Genomic DNA, 20,919 nt, shown 5'->3' on the forward strand with positions numbered 1-20,919 from the left:
GCCCACATGGAGAAGTCAAGTCTTATTGGGGTGTGTCAAGTGGTCCGAGGTCAAGACAGACGTCAAGAATGGAAACAGAATAAATTCGAGAGCAGTTCTAACTACTGCTAAATGCGAGAGCAGTTCTAACTACTACTTCACCTTCTAACTACTCTAATAGGAATTAACAACTAAAAAAGGTGAACTTTGAACCCGCCAGCATAGCCCTTCAAGCTGAGCATCATACACTTCTGTCTGGGGGACCCCGGGAGTTTCTTTAGGACTGAGATGACTCTAACCCAGGACCGAGCATCCTCTCCTCTCCCTTGTGATAAGCTAAGCTAGATCTGAGCAAAGACATTTGCCAAGCACGGTTACTTGTGTTCAGATCTTTATGTTGAGAGTTTGTTTTTGAGATAAAATAAAACCAGAGCCTTACGATTGAAACACTGGTGAGTTTTCTCAAACGGCACTTGCCATGCGTGCTAATGCCTTTAGGAAGGTCTGCGGAGCCACTTCCCCAGACCTCTCCTGATTGGCTACAGTTGCACTAGATGTTGCTGATGGCTCCTCCCCATTTTACGCTCCTCCTCTGATCTCAGGGACATTATTTCCTTCTGTTTATTTTATTTTATTTTTTTCCTACCTTTTTGGCCTGCCTTCACCCTTTTTCTCTCTCTTCACCCTTTTTCTCTAACCATTCTTCACCTATTGGTGTTACCCACAAGGCTGCGGGTCACTGGTCTCTTCTCAAATGAGTGGTTTCCCAATTATCTGTATCTTGGTGTGATCATAATTCACAGCATCACCTCCATCCTTGACTGTTTCCTGAGCTTCTGTTTGCAAATATTTTTACCTGGATATCCTACTGGTATCTAAGACGCATAGTGTCTGAAATTGAGCTCATGGTCTCTTCCCTTCTCTCTGCAGTTTTCTCCCTGCACTTTTTATCTTGCTAAATGGCCACTCTCTATACCCAGTCACATGAATTGGAAAGATCAGCATCAGCCCCATCCTAACCTCTCACATATTACTGAAGTCATGGAAATTCTATTCTAAAATATGGAATCATTCTACCTTTTCCTCTATGACCACTTCAGCATCAGCTGGTCTCACATCTGGCACTTGGACTATTGCAATAGTGTCGACTTAAAAATCCACTCCTCATTTGACTTTCGTGGTTGTCTCTTTGAAATATTGATCATACAGTATTACTCCTACAATATGGAGAATTTAAATAGCTACCAAAAAGTTCTCAGCCAAGCACCTAAGGCCAATACTGCTACTCATGGTTAATCTGCAACATCCTATACTCGGCACATAAATTCTCCCCAAACTGCAATATCAGCTTATTTAAATAGACCCCTTTCCTATCTGTCTGCTTGGGTTCTTGCTATTCCTTTGGCCTGGGAAGTTTTTCCTTCCCTGTTCAGTAGAAAACTCCTATTTATCTTTACACATCCTTCGCAAAGGTGACCTCTTTGCTAAATGTTTCCCTCACTCTACTGCAGAGAATGATTTTTTGTCCTTCTGTGCAGTGAACTATGAATGCGATAGTGACAGTACGATTTTGCGTCTTTTGAGCAACTGAGTGTAGACCTGCCTTCCCCCTGGATTGTGCATTCTGTGATAGTGTCCAGAAGAGATTTTCGAGTTGAGTCATCTGCACCCAGGGATGCTCGGCACAAAGGGCCTGTGTTTTACTTTTCTTTCTCTTTCTTCTTAAGTAGAGGGTCTTGTTTACAGCAAGCATCCAATTTTATTTAATTATGCCACGCATGACATCCCAAGTCTGGAAAAGAATCCCATCTAGATTAGATATCTCCTACTCTCCTACTTATTTTTGTTCCCCCTTTGTTCATAGAACTTATATTGTTTTAAAAGAGTTGTGTCCTTGTCTGAGAAAGCTGTATTTCAGAGTAATATTTGAGAATCAGAGGTAGGAGAGTTCTTTGAACTATATTTTCAAGTTAGTGCAAAGGAAGGAGGAAAGGCTGAGCCCCGGGACAAGCGATCCACACCCAGTGTTCTGGAATGCTGCATCCTCATGTCTCAGTTTTCCATTGTTTTAGAGCTCTGTTTGTGTCTTTCTTCCCCTCTAGACTCTGGATACTTAGAGAGCGAGGAATATGTAAATATGCTTAATTAATCCTGTGTTCCCCACTCCTTTCCCTATTTCTAACCCATGACAAGTATTCTATTTATAGTAATAAGAACCTCCCAATTGAGTATTTATTATGTGCTAAACGCTGTACAAATAGCAGCACATTAAATGTTCTCGCTGCAGATAAGGAAGACTCGAAGAATGTAAGTGCCTTTCCCAGAAGGCACATAGCTAGTCAGTGATGTAGCCTGGATGCAAATGTAGCTGTGTCTTGCTCCAAAAGCATCTGGACAGAGGGGAGGAGATGGTGGTTTTCAAAACTGGAAGTCAAATGAGGTCTGGGAGTAGGTGGCATTAATTTCTATGGGATAAAATTTGAGACAAAAGAACTAGAACAGATTGTAGGTAGAAGGGTATGAAGAGAGTAAGAAGGGTATTAGAAAGGTCTTGGATGCCAAAATTGTTAGAGACTGGTTCTGGAGGCCTGTGGGTTGCTCTTACGTGGCTAGTCGACCAAAAAGAGGTCATCTGCCCGGGTTCAAATCCCTGATCTATCTGTCATTCATTAGTTCTGTGATTTAGGCAGGAAGCTTAACTCCTCCTCCAGGCCTCAGTTTCCTTCTCTATAATGGGAATAATCACGGTGCCTCCTTAAAGGATTATTTTGAAGGTTAGGCAGGCTAATCCATGTAAAGTGCTTGGTACCTAGTAAGTCCTTAGGAAGCATTAGCTGCCGCCACCATGATCATTATTATTAGGAGATAAGTCATACATGGACGAATGCAGCAAATCCTTGTAGCACCTTAGCATTCAATTAATTGTGTCCTGCAGATCAAATCCATGTTTCCTAAACACCTGCACATGGCATCCATGGAGTCTCACAGGGATGCTGGGGGATATTTTAAATCGAAGGAAACAGTGATACTTTTAGTGTCTCAGCTCCGGCACAAACTACTAGTTCCAGGCAGCTCTAATCTCAACACCGGAGAGCCCTGTGTCCCTTTAGATGGCGTCATACCTTTGCAAAGCCAAGTTTTCTGTCATTTCTTTGGTCAAAGGAAGTGCCATGTGCAAATTAACATGGAATAGAAAATGGTGGTGGCAGGGTTCAGTTTGATTCCAAAGTTAGCACAATCGTGTGGTGCTCAGAAGGAACACTCATGCCATGATGAAATGATTGTGATTATTTTCAAATGCAATATAAATATTATTATATTAATTTTTTCAACATCTTTTTTTTTCTGGCTACCAAATTGCCTAGGTCATATATTATTAAGCTCTGTAGACCTAATAGTTAATAGAACTGCTGGCATTTCTTTGGCTTAGGGATTCATTGAAAGGATTGCTGAGAAACAGGCGGAAACAGAGAAAACCTGGGGATTGCTACAGGGCCGCAGCGCAGTTCAGCATGCTAAGGGTGCAAGTCAGGTAGAGGAATCTTTCTGGATAAATATTAGGCTAATGATGCCCACGAGTAATGATCCAGAGAGGGAAGAAGCCTGACTCCATGTGTTTCCCATCCAGAGTCTATTTAAGTTGGAGTTTAGGCGAACAGAAATTTCTAGGCTTATCTGCAAGGTGGGTGTGCTCACTCCACGGCCTATGTGTTGAGTTCTCCTGATCTTATTAAAACATCACCAAATAATCACGTAATCCTCTGACATCGCCCAGTTACAAACCCCTTCCTTTCTTCTTAGTGGGATTTGTGGGTTATTCAGAGTCACCTTTATTCCACTGTCCTTGGGATTTTTTTTTTTTTTCTTCCCCAATCTAACAGTCTGCAGAGCTCAACCCTAACTCCATTATCCAACTCTTCTGAAATCTGTCCACTGGTTTAGAGGAAACCATTCAGCGAACAGTGGGAGTAGTTTTCTGAGTTGTCTCATAAAACCATGATATTAGCAATCACAAGTAAGACCTCAGCCGGGAACCCTGCGCTGGCTCGGTGCGAGGCCTGGGGACACGTTATTCGGGTTTGGCGCCGGACTCGGTGCCGTCCCCTGCTGAGAGCCCTGAGCTGCTGCTAGGCTTGCTCTAGGAGAGTAATAAGTATTGTTGTTTAGCAATTGTGTTGTTGAAATTCTGCTCCACTGTGTCTGACAGTATTTATCTAAAATACTTTCCCTGGTGCGTGTTCAAGTTCCAGTAAACCGTGTCTTATTGTGCGACCTTTTCATTTTCCAGTGAAAAGGGATCAGCTCGTCAGATAAAAGCTACAAGCCCGAGTACAGGAAAAATGCGTGCTCAGAAAATCCAAGCATGATTGAAAACAAGATGTGTTAAATCAATGCGGTTTATCGCCTGCCTATTCCCGGCAATTGCTGTTCTAAGCTCATTCTGAACACACGCCGGATGATATAAGTACGGTATCTCTGCCCTCGCTGGGGTGGGACCATAAGAAAACATGTTTATCAGACAGGTCGGGGGATTCTACCCTCTTGATAACACTTATTGTCAAAGATCTTTGGGAAGAAATCTGCAGAACGATTATGGAAGTAATATTGCTCTTGTTGCCTCTGAAGATCTGTCAGTACGGAAGGAAATTATGGATTTATCCTTAAATTTTAAGAAAGACAATATGTTGCCTTTAGTGCTTAAACACCATCATCTATTACATGGTGAAAAGCATCCTTCCCTCTTCCTGTAAAGGAGCAAATCGTCCTTTGAAACCTAATCATAAAACTATCCAAATATGTTTTTTAAAATTGAAAATGGAAAAGATTGAAAGTCCAAACAAAACAAAACAAAACAAAAGATCATGAGAATGAGGCTTCTGTTTGCTTGAAGAAATCAATTTTAGTTTTAAACTTGGATCAGATTTGGAAAACTAAGGTTCCAGGAAGGCCCAGCCAATCACAGCACATCAGACACAATAACAGAGACAACTTTTCTCTTCAACTTTATAACAGTTAGGGAGCAGTGCAGTTTTTTCTTCTTCTTGACAGGCTCACCTATTTCTTGTTTTAGGCAGCGTAACCCTCCCAGGCAAGAAAGCGGTCTGTTGCCGGGAACTTCTCATTAAGTCCCTTCTAGAAAATTCCAAGTATTTGTGGTATGAAATAACTTGGTGTAATCTATCTCAACATCATTATGTGTCTCTTCTTCTCAAAACATAAATCAACCTTTGAGAACTCCTTGTAAGTTCAGACCTATAAGGAGGATTTGATTAGACAGAAACCAAAGTTTCTTGATGCCTTATGTGGGGCAAGTTTAAAATTCCAGGGTGGCTTCCCGGAAGCACTTGTGTTTGCAGATGTGGTGAGTGGTGAGTTTTAAGTAAAGAATCAGACCACAAGCAACTTGTTCATCTGTAGAGAGTCAGGATTCTGGGCATAAAGATTCCTGTGAGTGCTAGAATTTTGTTGCACAGATATTTAGTTAAAAAAAAAAAAAAGAGCAGTTTAACTGATTTGGCAGGAGGATTTGTCCATAGCCTGCACACTGAGGTTCATCAATACTCAAATAACATAGTCAGCTTGGAATAGTAAGTAAAGTCCTGCAAAGAAAACAAAAAACAAAACTCTCAGTGCAACCAACTTTCTGTGCTACAGTTTCCCACCTTTGAATTGGAAGTAGTGATTTTTAGCATTTAGTCAAGGGTATATTGTAGGAATCCATGAGATAATGTCTAAAAATCACTTTGATATGACTAGGGAAAGGGTCATATATGACCTCAGGATATATTCAAAATGATACCTCTACAAGGAATCATTGTGATCATTAAGATTCGCTGAAAGTCTTCAGAGGTCCTTATAACTTAGCGAGTAATTGAGTTCAAGATGTGAAATCTTAAAAAAAAATTTAAAAGCCTTCTTTTGCAGATACCTTTAAAAATCACCCACTGAAGTATAAACTGGTATAAATTTTATGGAGGATAGTGCAAAAAATATTTGTATGAAAAGAGTTGAAATGAGCATATCCTTTCATTCAGGAATTTATTCTGAATGCTGTTTTATTTTTAGCACTTCTGAAGTTCATGAAAAATGTGATTGAAAAAAACTCTATGTTCCCATTAATAGGGAATTTGCTGTATAACTTATGACCATTCATATAATAGAGTATACTGAGACCATTAAAAAGAATGAGGTCGGCATAAACATGCATATAATTCGTGTTTATCCAAAACAGTATTGAGAAAATATATGAGTGTACATAACATACTAAAATATAAATATGCTTATACAAAAGTAGGGGTATTATGGAACTCCCCTCCCCTTTTTGTTTTTAAAATTTTATAATACAATAAGAATGTATTGCTTATAGAATTAGGAAAACAATGACCATTTTCATTTTGCAAAACAAAAGCAAGTCACTCTTCATTCTTCTTCCTTGCGATTGCTTTTGCTTCTTGAAGGGTGATTTATTTCCACACACACTCAAGTCCTTCTCATTCCAGTGCATTTCTCAGGATCCTCCTTGTCAGTCTCTGAGAACCCTGGTATGTGGTTGTCCTGGGCTAGTGGCTTGGCTTTGCTTTTGCCCCAGCTGCCTGTCTTCTAAGTACTCAGTCACACCAGCCACCTAATACTTCTGATTCTGCTTAAGGTACAGGGAGGTTTTTACTCCTTTGCTTGATTTTTGAATCTCAAAGTTGTTGCCATAGATCAAGAGATCTAAGCAAGAAGTCAGGGCATGTTCAAAGGTGGCTTGGAAATTTCCTTTGGCTCCCGTATTTGGTGAATTCTGTTCATATGAGCTTCCTCTGGACACCCTTCTCCCTCAAGTCTCGGCTTTCCAAGTCTGGTCCACCTGCTTCTGAAGCTCTTGCTGAGTCTGGTGGGCTCCTGAGTCAGGGCCACCAGGCTCTGACAGCATTTCATGCTGAATGCAGGGGCTCTGCTTGCAAGAGATGCAGGTGTAGGCTTCTTAGGGAGGGTACCTCTTCCACAGAAGGGGCGACCTGCCATATTGCACATGCACTAAACATCTAGGCGAGTAATGAGATACCCAAATGGCTGGAAGTACAACAGATCTCTTCACTAACCATATTTCTGGCTCTTGTTTATGTTTCTGGTTGATTTTTCCGTTTATGTATTTTAAAGTCTTAAAGATAGGTTCCTGAAGATAACTTGCTGTTTTATTGTTTACCTCTGGTTGTTAATTTAGTGACTGAGGGAAAAATGGGGCCATTATGGAACCAAAAGCCTCTGCCTAACACATATGTAATAACTCTCATGCCCAGAATGGATCTGCCTTGCAGGGAAATGCTCGGCTGTTACTCCTTTAGTTCAAATATAGAGTGGTCACCAGGGAAGCTCGGAGACCCAGGTGCTAGTTTTATCATTGCCGCTGCTACGAGGTTTTATTTATTACTTGGCATGGAGTCTACATATTTGTTTGGACATTAAATGGCAATAGAATATAAATATTACCTTCCTAATATCTGCATTTCTTTTTATTCCCAGTCAGAATGACATCATGTCACACAACCATTAAAAAAAGGAAATTAAACCCCCAGAAATATGTTAAAGCACCACAGTGAGTCGCTAAGCTATAAAAATGGGAACTCTGCAAGTTCGGGCACTTTTTCCTGGTGTTTGGGAACTTAGCTCTCCAGTCTCTTTTATTTCCATTGTTTCCAAGAATAAGTATTCGAGAAGTTAAGGAGGATGGGAAAAGGAGCGATTTCTTTAAAAGGAAGCTCTGAACAGAGAAAAATCAATTTTCATAACTGAGAATGTATCTGTCTTGACTATAAGATTTTAATTTGCAAATAAATTCCCCCGAAAGAGAGTTTTCTTTACTTGATGGTTTGTGAAGTGAATTTTCTTTAAAAACCAAAAGGGACTCCTGTAAATTGGGTCAGAATTCACTCATTACTAGATATTTTAAATTGAATTTGGTAATCTTGTGATTGGCATTAGGCATAAAATCTAGTTGTGTTATCTAAATTTTCTTTGCGTATAGCATTTCATGCTGCATGAACATTTGGACATTGTCGAAATAGTTTTGTATAACCAGAGCTTTTCTGTTCTGGCCAGCACCTGGGTTAAAGCCCATGAGAAGGGCTTAATAGAGACTGGTTCAGAGTGGAAAGTTACTGGTTTCCTTTAGGGGATTTTGAGATGGGGAGCTTTGGAAGGAAACCTAAAGTCAGTTATAAGCAGTCCCAATACAGTCAGATTTTTTTAAACCAGTTAATTAACTTTTTTTTTTTTTTTTTTTAAACAAAAGAAGGTGCTTCAGTGCTGTTGGAATGCCAATTCTGGGCATGTAGCACATACAACCTAGCACTATCCCCTCTCCCAGTATCTCCTCAGAGCTGTGGATCAGAGAACTTGCCTCCATCTTGGCTGAAGCATCTGTTCCTACAAGCTTGCTCTCTCTCCTGTTGCGGAGCATCTGACCTTGCTTTTAATGTGTTTGCAGAGAAGTGTCAGACTGGTCAGTATATGTTAAAAACAGCTAAGACCCTACCATGCTGACTCAGTAAATATCTGCCAGTGAATAAGTTGGAAGGGGTCAGTGGAATACCTCTTGAATTCAATTGTTTGTGGTTCCAAGACACCCTGATCATTGTTTAAACTCACATCTCCTTAAAATCTCATGTAAGCCTAGTGAAGCTTTGTTAGAAGAAGGAGCAGAGGTAGTAGCTGAGGAAGACAAGATGGTGGACTTTTGAGTAGGAGAAGCAGCCTGACTGGGAGAGTCTGCTTTGGGCTCCAACTCTGCTGTCAAAGTATTTCAGCCATCCTTCCAGGTTGAATCATGCTGCTTTTAAGGGCTTTTTGTTGTTGTTGTTGTACTGAAACTAAGGTTGCTTTGCTACTGAAGTAAAGGCTTATGATGTTGGGACACACAACAGCTAGTTCCCACAATGCACAGTAGTAGGCACTACAGACAATTATTGAATAAATGGATAATCCAGTGTCTCTAGGAGTTTTGAAATGCCCACCGTGGTCCCATTTTATTCTGAGGATTCAAATATCAAATCTTTTCTATCTGGGATAGAGGATTGTCCAGAACCTGAGCCTGACTTCTTCTGTTATCGTCTCACACTGCTTCAGGATGACACCAGTCCCCGGTCCTTTCCAGAGCGTGCAGACGAGGTGTTTGCAAGCATAGCCACACAAGCCCTTCTGATTGTTCCACTGCTTTTGCAGTTTACGGTTTCATCTGTTTTTCTTTTTTCAACCCAAGACGTTCATGCTTCTTTATTTGTGGTTAATTACACTCAATTTGGTTGTTTCTTTCTTTCTCCATCATTCTCAGAATTGTCCCAAGTTCAAGGGGAAAAAAATTGATTAGTCCCTTTTCTACTGGTGCCCCCTGAGCCCTGTGCTTGAGTACAATGAGGTCACTTTGTTGAAGAATTAACTTTATATTACATTCTTGCAGAGTAGATGTATGTCCCTAAGGTATGACTAGCCCACTGATGAAATAAATATACCATTCTTTATGATTCCTCCCCATTACCCTCTCTGCTGAGTTTCAGAGAGTTTATGAATAGTCACATATTTATACAACTGGCCAAGAGTATACTACTTATTTTTCTTATGGTCTGTAATAACCTATGCAGGGTTATTAAAGGGTATACAGACCCCTTTTAAGACATAGTTTCTTATGTCATTACTTTATACAAGCAGGTCAAATTCCATCTCAGCAACAATCTCTTGCTCTTAACCTTTTTTTCTGATTATAAAACTAATATATGTTCATTGTGGAAAACACAGAAAATGCATAGCACAGAGAGGAGGAGGAAAAGCACTTTGAGACCCAAGACTTAGAAACTACTTAGAAACAACTAACATTCAGCAATTTCCACACTGGCACTGTGGAATGCTCATTAACAAAGTAACCATGATGTATGTATGCCCTGTAATTTACTTTTTAACATAGCAATACTTATACAGCAGTAAATAATATTTTTTCCCATGGCATTGAGGACTGCATTTAATATTCCATCATATTCTATGCCATTCTATTCCATTATATATTACATTATATCCTATTATTTCATATTCTACTCCATCATGTTCTATTCTGTATCATATTCGATTCCATCCTCCCCTTCCGAGATATTTAATCTTCTTTCAGGGGGAGAGTAGTGTGTGTGTGTGTGTGTGTGTGTGTGTGTGTGTGTTTAATGAGTGACAACCTTTATTAGCTGGCCCCTCCCACTCAGCAATTGGTTTAATTATTTTCTCTAGTCAATGCAATCACAGAAATCTTCAAGTTCCTTTGAATTGAGAGCAGTGCGCTTTGTCTCGCCTATCTTTAGTGTTAGTGTTGTCTGCTGCACGGGACAAATCCCATTGTAATATTCAATACCGAAATTGAATGCAGTTCAACATACTTAAAAATATGAGCAGAAAGTAAATCATAAAGGCATGAGAAATAAATTAGAAGCCTTTGTCTCACTATTTAAAATATCTTCTCTCTTGTAGCATACTTCCATAAAGTAGATGCTTATTTTTCTTTGAATAATGAGTTTAATATGTCTAATTCAATTACTCTTTGTGGCAGCGGAATGACTTCTCTTCAACTATTCAGCTATTAGTTCCATATGATATTTGAATTGATTCCTTTAATTGCTGATACTAAGTGCCAGTCATTCTGCTGTGAGGTGGACTTATAGGCAGAAAATCACATTCTTCCCCCAATAGATCAGTCTTTCAATTAACAGCCATGAGCTTCTAGACACAATTGAAATTCATTATGCAAACGATAGAAGGGGCGGGTCAGCCATTCAAATTTTATGGGTGGCTTAGAGTGAAAAAATGAAGCCAAGATTTGGAATTCTTAGGATGCTAAATTATGTTTTTCAGATACTAAAAATCATACATTTAATTGTCTGAAGCTATTATTTATGATAAAACATTTGTGTTGGCAATTAGCATTATGGGTAGAGGATGGATACGATAAATAACTTAAACCTTGGTGCTCATTCCTGTCTTTCATGCATTTCTTGATTAAATACTACAGATTTTACGAGTATCAGCTTCCCTGCATAAAGAGTTCTATGGCTTTTTCTCTACAAATCTAATTTGAAAAAAGGATTCTTCTCATGGGTTTAGAAAGTAATTCATAAAATAGGAGGAATAATAAATATTGTGCCTTAATCCTATACTAGTAGAGAGAGGTTTGCTACACCTGGGTGTAATTTTAGTTAATTTCCACAAGAGACAGGTTGAAAGTTTACTGTTTGGAAAGGGAGGAGGGTTGGCTGAATCTCATACTTGCAAAAATGATTACATTTTCCTAAATGAAAATGCAACTCTATTAACTACTTCAATAAGCATTGCATCTGGGAAAAAATCTTTTTAATAAAAAGTTATTTGAAGTTCACTCCAACTTAAAATATACAAGTGAGGAAAAAGTACTTACTCTGATTTATGTGTCTTTTGAAGGTGTAATTATTGGCTTTTTACTCACCTATGTAAAACAATGTACTTTTGTAAATGGATTTCTGGCCACTTTATGCAGCCTTCTCCCACCCCCCCCAACACTTTTTTTTTTTTCTTACATAAAAAGTAAGCACTGTCAATCAAGGAATTTTAAGGTTTATTTCCTCTTTAGAAATGATTGATAGCCTTTTAGATTTACAAGTTGACAAGTTAAAGGGTTCTATTGGTATAATTATGTACTAAATTCACAGTCTTTCAATTTAAATGTCCTTTTAAAACCACAAGATTATCATACCTGTATTTTGAAAAGTGGGCCAGTCAGTTTGGGTTGGTATACAAATTGCTTCCATTAGCCTTGGGACCTATTTGAATTTAATACAGTTTTTTTTTTTTTTTTTTTTTTTTTTTTTTTAAAGTTACTAGTATGAATCTTACTTTTAAAATTCAGGTTAATGGAAATGCATTTTAAGTAAAGCATGTGGTAACTTGTTTTTTAATGTATAGCTAAATGTCAGAACTATAAAAACAGTCCTTTTATTTAGAAAGGAAGAAAATATGCAGGTGAATACTTTGGTTCACTGAAAAAGAAAAGAGATTTTGAAACACCCATCCATTACTTAGAGGGTACCCGGAATATGAATAGAGAACAGAGCTGCCATCTTTTTTATTTTCTCAGGTGAGACAGGTCAAAGATATTCCCTAACACAGTGAGGAATTTGGAAAACAATAGACTGGACTCTCTTTGTATCGTGTTTAATTCAAGAGAGTGTAATCAATAGGGGCACAAAGAGGCTTCCTGTCTCCAAATCTTATTACAGGTTTGCTCTTCCTTTAATCTAAGAATTGTTCTTGGAATCTCAGCTACTCTAAGTTAATACTCTGCAGAGGTTATCCACAAAGAGATTATCCATATGATTGTGGTATGATGTAATTCAAGAGTATCAATTAAATTTTGTACTTTCCAGTTATTTCCACATCATCTGTGTTGCAAATCATGCTCTGTTTTATTTCCTGAAAATGTTCTAATTGAGTGACTTCTTCTCTGCAGCACTCAACGAGCCCACCATTGATTATGGCTTCCAGAGGTTACAGAAGGTCATTCCACGGCATCCTGGTGACCCTGAGCGCTTGCCAAAGGTTAGGATACCTCCTCTTTGGGTTATGGTTTCTGAAAAGATGAACTGGAATGGAAAAAACAAACAAACAAAAACTCTGTCAAGGATAAAAATTAGTTCATAGATCATAGCTTACATTTTTGTGCTTTGTGGATTTGGTGCTAAAATGAAAATAATAGTAAATGTAGCACTTATGTGCCTTCTGATGATATGCTTATTTTAAAGGATATTATGTCATTTCAGCCTCACAAGAACCCTCTGAGGTTGGTACTGTTACCTCTCATTCCTATTTTAGGGAAGAAAATAATGAAGCAAAGAGAGGTTAAATAATTTGCCCAAGATTCTGCAGCATGCAAATTGCTAAACCAGAATTCACATCTACAAGCCTGGTTCCCACTTTGGGCTGATCAATTGTTATATCACCTTAATTCTTAAGAAGAACAACACCAAATTTTTACCAGGAGAATCTGTATTCTTCCTAGTGAGGGTACAAGAGCTCCAAAGAAAAGGTGTTGTGGGATCTTGAAACTGGACAAATAAAACAGTCCTCTGAGGCATCTCGTCTATTTGGGAAATAAAACACAAAGATGTGAGAAATTAAGCAAAAATTCAAGACAGAGTCATAGATGTCACACAGTGATGTGTTGCTATTGTCAATGCAGAAAAAAAGAAATTGGCCTCTTGATGATCGTGTACCTATTGCAGAAGTTGGGGACATTCCTGTCTCTGTGCCTGAGGACTTGGGCCCTGTGGGGGAGAGGGCCTTTCTGTTCTGAGCAGACTAGGTACGTTTCATGAAATGCCAAGTTCTGTGAGGACTCGGGAGGCAACAGTTAAGCACGAAAGAAGTACAGAATCAGTGGGGCTTCCCCTCACTGTGTACTGATGGCACAGGAAGTCACGTTTGTGACACAGGTGAGAAAGATCAAACTCAATGGAGGAGTGGAGAAGTCCTTTGCTTGCCACTGTCACTCTGGAGATGTGGCATTTCTCAGTCTGTATATCCTTGTAAAATACTTGTAATAAGGAAGCTGGCTGTCCAGCCTGGCGAAGCTCCTGGGGCATCAATTCATCACGTAGTCCTGCCCACGTGCTGGCTGCACTTGTAGGCAAAGCCACCTGTCAGACCAGGTCCTGTCTGGCACTCTGCTGCCCCAGACCCAGGTGCAGACATGTGGGACAGGGTGAGCAGGGGCGTACCTGGCCAAAGATGGAAGGATGGAGACTGGCAGAGGTGTCTGTCTTCTACCTCCACCTCACAGGGAGAAGCACCCAGCTTTTGGGCTCAGCCTTCAGCTTTCTGGTGAAGTTTACCAAGATGAACTTTACCCAAGTGATGTTCACTTTGGTAAAAACTTTTCGAAAGTGCTTCTCCCAGGGAAGGAATCATATGATGTGTCCACATGTTCACATCTTTGTCTATGAAAGAGGCCTCCCTCCCCTCTCCGCCCAAATTAACTAGTCTATTTATAATGAGGGGGAATCCTCGTCCACAGCATAGATGTTTCATGGAGAGATTTATCTTTAGATTCCTGTTTCTGGCAGAAACATGGCTCCCGGGTGTTTCCTGGGGTAATGTTGTAGGACAATGATATACATGATGTGTCTACCTAAGGGTCAGTGCCTTGGCTGTCTCAGTAGCTGAACAGAATTGAGGGCACAATGGCAGTTTCTTTCCATTGTTTCCATTTGGGGAACACCCTCACTTCATGGTTAGCATTTGATCTGAGTCTTCAGGAAGAGTTGAGAGTGTAAACAGCAGGCTCACATTGGACAAAATAAACTCAGAGCTTGGCCACTTGCCTACTAGGCAACCAGGGTTAAAATTCTTTACCTTTCTTGCCTTAATTTCCTTACCTGTCAAGTTGGGCTGGTGCTATCTTCTTCCCTGTCAGATTATTTTAAGCACTTACTTAGCACTCAACAGAAAATAGCTAGGATGTTTTAACCAGTTGAGTGGAACCCTTGCTTCTGAGAGCTCTTCTACCCAACCTTGGCAGAGCAGGACACTTAACTCCTGTGAGCAATTGACTATTATGTGATTTATCTTCTGAGCCTCAGTTTCTTCATTGAAACATGGTGATAATAATCACGCCAACTTCATAGGATCACATAAGGATAAAGGGAGGCAATCCCACGCATGCCATCAACAGAGTATTGGCCCAGAGTTACCACTCTAAAAATATTCATTGAAAAATAGGAGACAAATCTGTTTTCATGGTTGAGTTCTAAAGAAGTCAGACAGCATTTTCCAATATACATATTGGTAAAGAAAGAAGACAAACAGGAATATGGGGTTGAGTTTTGTGTACTTACTTTTTTGAAAACATTTTTACAATTGCACATCGTGTCCAGAAATGTTGGACAAATAGCATAGGCACATGACACTTTGTCCCTGGTGGCCTGATGGTGAAATGCTCAGCCCTTTTTTCCTGGGTTTGGGAAGAGTAATCAAGGACACAATGGATTTGTGTGTTAAGGAAACACTCGGCAGCTTGCATCTAGCCGCTTGACCATGCAAGGACTGTTGCAGGAGCCCACCCCAGGAAGCTCTCAGTGTGACTCAGAGCAGAGAAGCTGTCCTCTTGGCTCCAAATGTTAAGGTGGAGCGAGAGTTCAAGGGCAGGGTCAGGAAGTGGCGGATGGAGCCAGCACAAGGTATTCCTGTGGACTTGGGAGATTTATACTCCCACTCTCCATTGTTAGGGGGACAAAAATGGGCTCCGCCTTTCTCCAGAATCATGGTCAGTGTTTGTCAAACAGGAGTGTTTCAGTGAGCCATGGACCACACACCTTAAAAAACAAACTCCACTTTATTAAACCCATGTGTTTGTGAATAGACAAAGCTAGATTCATACAACCACCCACATATTCTGTCAAATGAAACTGCGCCAAAGACCAAGCAGACAGCTCTCTATAATAATATGCCTTTGTATAGAGGCTTGTGCTTTTTCAAAGAACTCGGGCATGCTTTGTTTTATTGGAGCCCACTCTTTTGAGAAAAAAAAAAATGGAAAAGCAGACATCATCCCCATTTAGCAAATGAAGAAACAGGAGCACACGGAGACCTTTTCTGTAAATTATTTTGTCTCTGAAAGTCGCCATCAGGAATAGTTGCTGTACACACATATTTAAAATACTATAATTACGCTTGCCCTAGATGGTTTTTTTGGGTTTTCTTTTTCATGTGCACATGGAGAAGGGTGGGTTAAGGTTTTCAAATCATGGTATTCTGTTCTGTTTCACCCAGACTTGCATTTTTCTCTGGGTTCTGGCATGTGACTTTGGGGTCAAGGTTGACTTTTCTTCCAATGTAGAGTTGAGGGGGATGGGGACCGTGGTCAGTTAGGAACTGCAAGATGCTGACGGCTGTAGTGATGCAATTTAGAAATGTTGAGCAAGGAGCTCTGGGTTTGGAAGGCCAGAGGTGTCTCCATTCAGTGACCCAGCCATCCTCATAAGGGGTCTCTGAGCCTGAGCTCACAGCAGCAAGAGTAGACCTTGAGATGACCCAGCATTCCATGCATTAGCTGCAAATCCTGGGTATGTTTACTTCGTGCTTATTTTGAGCCTAGCAAGGCTTCATCAAGGCTTTTGCCGAATATAGAGGCCAAGAGAGTGGGCTCTCGTGCCAGACAGCTGCAGATTCTGGAAAGCAGATGCATGCAACTCCCAAGCCTCAGTTTCTCCTCTGTAAAACTGGCCCACAGCATTGGTGTTAGAAGCCAAGGAGAAAGTGAATGCCGAGAGCCCAAGGACCGAGTCTGACCCTTGGCTTGTCCTCCCGCTGACTTTGACTATCATAGCAAGTCTCCAGACCTCTTGGCCCTTCTGACCTCCTCTGTGGAATAGTCTACCACACTGAATTCCCACTTTTGCTTCAGATCCCACAATCTGAATAATTCTGCCTGGAGGTGATTAGCTTCTCTCTCCTCTTCCTTCCCGGCACCTCCTTGTCATCCTAGATTTCCGGCAGTTTCTGTCATCCTTCCATGGAGAGGGACTGGCATGGGAACCTACCCAAGCCAGAGATATTTTTCTCCAAGAACTGATTCCTCTTTTAGAGAAAATAAAGCAGTTTGAGCAAAGTAACAAAGGCTGCATTTGTGTATTTTGCTTTATGGAGCTGAAAATATCTGGTAAATTGATCCAGTGGGAGTAATAAATACACATTACTTTATCTTGTTCTTCATGTCCTATACCCCTGAGCCTTGATAGAACAACACCACTTAATAGACTTAAAAAAGAGTAATTACACTCATTGGTTGTGTGATTTTTCAGCCCTTCCAGCCCTGCCTGACCTTCTAATTTAGCTCACCGTGTCTAACTAATGCATTTATATTCATCTTTTATGAAGCATGTATGGTACAGAATTGACTGGAGAGTCTTTCTCAAGCTGTCCTCCCAGGTTCCCAATCTGGTTAGTAGTAAGGAGAAAGGGAGCTATCCATCTCTATACGTTCCCATGCAGAGATAGCACAGATATGGGGCTCGACGCATTTTTTATCCTTTATGAAACATAATAAAAAGTATTTATTACAGTTTTACTTTAAAGCTTTTATACATTCTAGCATTATTTACAGCTAAATATGCAGGCAAAAGATGCGAGTGTTTTTAAAATGATTACCGTTAATGTTTCTGCTTGTCAGAAGTGCTTAAATTTTCCTGCACTTTGTCTAAAAACTTGGTACTGTTGCCTTTTAAGAACAACACATTTAAAAGATCTTGCAAGTCAGATTTGCAAACAGTGCTGACAGTTTGTGATGAATGATATTGCAAAATTTGCAAGATGTTTGTCATTTCGCACAGCCGACATATTAAGGAACAGATTAAGAAACTTGAAACCCCTATGGAAAACAACCATCCCAAACAAACCCCAGCCAAACCTTGAACCCAGAGAGTGCACCAGAATCTCTCACCCGGGTTTTCTCTCCCAACTTCCCACTCAGCCACTGGAACCCAATTGTTCTCAGTGCATTTTCTCTCACCATATGGTCTCCTCATTACCATACACTAAGAGTCCATATGGGAAACTTGTGAAATGAACTGTATTCATTTTAACTGCCAGATGAGCAGCCTTTTGCTTTGCAAGCCTTGCTTAAGTCATCTGCTGTCTTCGTGTTGTTATGGCAACCCGGCACCAATAAAAAATTCTAATCTACTGTAAGTGATCACAGTATTTTAAGTGCTTGCCTGTAACTGCCCTCAAAGGGGCAGAGGCAGGAGGGCTTCTTTTCATCCAAGGAGCTAAGGGTTGTTGCTCATTCCAGCAGGTGTCAGAGAAGAAGCCAGTGAGATGGGGGTGCACGCCATTGTGGGAGTCCATGTGAATAGTCAGGGACGAAGATTGCAGGGGGGCAGATTGCAGGAAGGATGGATTGTAGGCCCGTTGGGTGGGTCAAGAAGCACACTGAATGTCAAACACCACAGTTGCTCTGGCAGATCCACCACTCTGCAGGTGCCACCGAGCCCCACGAGTAAAACTCAGGGCTCGGAACCCCTGAGGCAGCAAGTGCTCACAGTAGTCTCTCCTTCACTGACATTCGAAAACCTCAGACGCCATGAAGCTGCTCTTCCTGTACGTGGGAATTAGTCATTTCAAACACCAGGCTAATTAAGAGTCCCTTAAAGTAATGGAAGAAGGCAGCAACATCCTTAACTATAAATCATTTTCACCTCCGCAGGCCACATGATATGTTGCCTCTCTGTCGCTCTATCTGTATTGAAAGTGAATGTTTATAGTCTCAGTTCATCAGTTCACATTAGCCTCATGCTGAATATTTAAACACAGAACAATTTGAACACACCATGAAGGAAGACAGTGACTGCACTTTCATTTGGAACAGCAAGGGCTCATCTAATAATAATTTAGTAAATCAGCCATTTAGTGGCTCAGTTGTGCACTGCATTGTGCCAAATATTATTCAGTTCAACTGTACACTTGCAAAATTGAAATTCAGACTCAAGTCACAGGCACTGTTTTTGCTCAGAGGAGAGACGAGACCCAAAATCACCTTCCCTAAAGAGCGTTCGTGTTTAGCGATTTATCATAAATACAGAGCTGGGGCAAAATAAAACTGGAGTCGGCTGCATACAGTGTATTCTAATTATGCTTTTATTGTTTTAGTCTTTATGCAAAGACGATCAGTAATTCAAAACCTGCAGTTGCATAAGTGAAAATACAAATAAGAAATCTCTGCCTAACCATATTGCCCCCTAGCAGAAAAAGGGGGTGACTGAGGGTTTCAGGAAGGGATAAAGAAAAACCCTGCATCCTCGCCTTCCACACTGTGACATGGCTTCTGTCTCCTTCTCTCTCATCATCTGTATTTATTTATTTACTTTTTAAATTTAAGAAACCGCTATCAATATTACACCCAGAAATGAGAGTGACCCTGTTCAAAAACACAGAAACAAATGCAAATGTTATCGTGTATTCAGCTCTTGGAAAATATGCCCTTGAGTTTGATTCCAGGAAACATTTTGTCTCTGCGTTCTCTTGTCAAAAACACAAACTATGGAATGCAGTCCATTTCCCCCTGCTTCTTCCACAACTGCCAGAAAACTTACAGGCAAATTCCATTTCCCCATTTCGATAATGTGCCCTGTTGAGGGGCTTGGTAGCCCCTCCCACTCATCCACACTCGGAAATTGTATATACAATCCTATACACCCAGAAATTGTGTATACAATCATGTGTGTGTGTAGTGCACATGCCTGTACATATTATTTTTCTGGGAAAGAAGTTGTAGTACCCCTGGCCCCCACAAAATAATATAATCATTATTTCCTTCAATTATTTAATGGTTAACTCTCTTATTTTTGTAGTAAATCATTCTTCCTGTTATTACCATATCATGCCCATTTTAGAGATGAGGAAACTGAGGTTCAGAGAGGTTCAGAGCTGCTAAAGCTGCTAGAAAATAGAAATTACTGAGGGGTATCGTGGCACATGCCTGTAATCCTAGAGTCTCAGGAGCCTGAGGCAGGAGAATTACAAGTTTAAAGCCAGCCTCAACAACTCAGAGGCCCTCAGCAACCTAGCAAGACCCTGTCTCAATATAAAAAATATATATATAAAAAGATGTGGGGATGTGGCTCAGTGGTTAAGCACCTCTGGGATAAATTCCCCAGGACCCCCCCCCCCCCAAAAAAAAAAAAGAAAGAAAAGAAATTACTGCCTTGCTATACTTCCTCACCACTTGTCCATGCAGAACCTTCTACAGAGCTCTGCAAGTGGAATTACAACTCAAACATAACACTTGAGAAATGCAATCCACGTTGACTACAAGAATTTACATATTTGCCAAACTTCTTTGGAATATAAGTGGAGTTTGTCAAAATACTGTTGGCTGTTGCTCACTGAGCACGAACTGTAGGTAATCTCCTGCACAGGGTGCTGGGGGTGCCGGATTAACCCTGTTTTACAGATGAGGAAATGGAGGCGTGTGTTTGCACTTTGTAGAAGTGGCAGGGCAGGGACTGCAGCCAAGTCCACAAGGCTTCAGAGCCAGCGCCAGTATCCCAAGCACAGCCTCCTGGGATGAAGTAAAAAAGAAGTTTAAGGAGAGACGGTTTTGCAAACTAATCTCAAAATCCCTCAAGCTTGGTTGGGAGTTGGAGGAAGCAGTGGCATTGACTGAGGTTAGCTCACAAATGGCTGAGCTAGGCGAAAGTAGCAGCAAGAATTAAAAACACACAGACAAACCTTGGAGATCATTCTTTTTCTCTTCAGCTGCAGAGTCATTGTGGTGGGAAATTGTAAGAACACTTCTCCAACAGCTGAGCTCTGGAACTCTTTCAAGTTCTTTTTTAGCACTGAGCTCTTGATGAGAGGATTCAGTGTAACCTACTTCATATCACACTGGGTGTACAGAGGCATTGAATGTAATTACTCGTGAGTTTAAGAAGTAACAGGAGGAACAGGGGCAAACTCATTTCCACTTCCCAGCCACCCAGCATCCACCTCTTAAAGACGGAAACCCTTAGGAGCAGAGATGCTGCAGTGGCTGAAGCTTTGCTCATAGTATCAGCCCTGAGTAACACTTCAGTTAAGCACTCGAGTAATAAGTACCGAGCTCCAGCAGTCTCGAGCCAGTGAATTTTAATTGCAGCTGTACTCAAGATCATCTGGAAAGCCCTGGGAGTCATGCTTTACAGATACCATTCACCTGGAGGTACAGGTAATAACCAAGGTGTAACACTTTAAGAAGCAAAAGCAAACTCTTTTTGTGTTCTCTTGGATATGCTTATAGTGTAGTTCTAGATGGACTCATATCACTTATTCAAGTTTAGCTATAGTAGGTGTCCACAAACAGAAATGGACACATCCATTTGTCCACACTCATGCCAGAAACATACATATACATGCACT

General features: G+C 40.6%; 1 protein-coding gene across 6 annotated transcripts in view; it reads left to right on the forward strand.

Moving 5' to 3' along the window:
• The window catches only part of EBF1 (EBF transcription factor 1), a 383,569-nt gene that overhangs the window by 336,425 nt on the left and 26,225 nt on the right, over positions 1 to 20,919 (forward strand). For all 6 annotated transcript variants that reach the window (XM_079144601.1, XM_079144602.1, XM_079144603.1 and 3 more), the window contains one exon: positions 12,479 to 12,567. In XM_079144601.1, the coding sequence (XP_079000727.1) occupies positions 12,479 to 12,567 (89 nt within the window). The remainder of the gene's footprint in view (positions 1 to 12,478; positions 12,568 to 20,919) is intronic.

The sequence above is a fragment of the Sciurus vulgaris genome (genome assembly GCF_902686455.1).
Source record: "Sciurus vulgaris genome assembly, chromosome: 6".
NCBI classification, from domain to species: domain Eukaryota; kingdom Metazoa; phylum Chordata; class Mammalia; order Rodentia; family Sciuridae; genus Sciurus; species Sciurus vulgaris.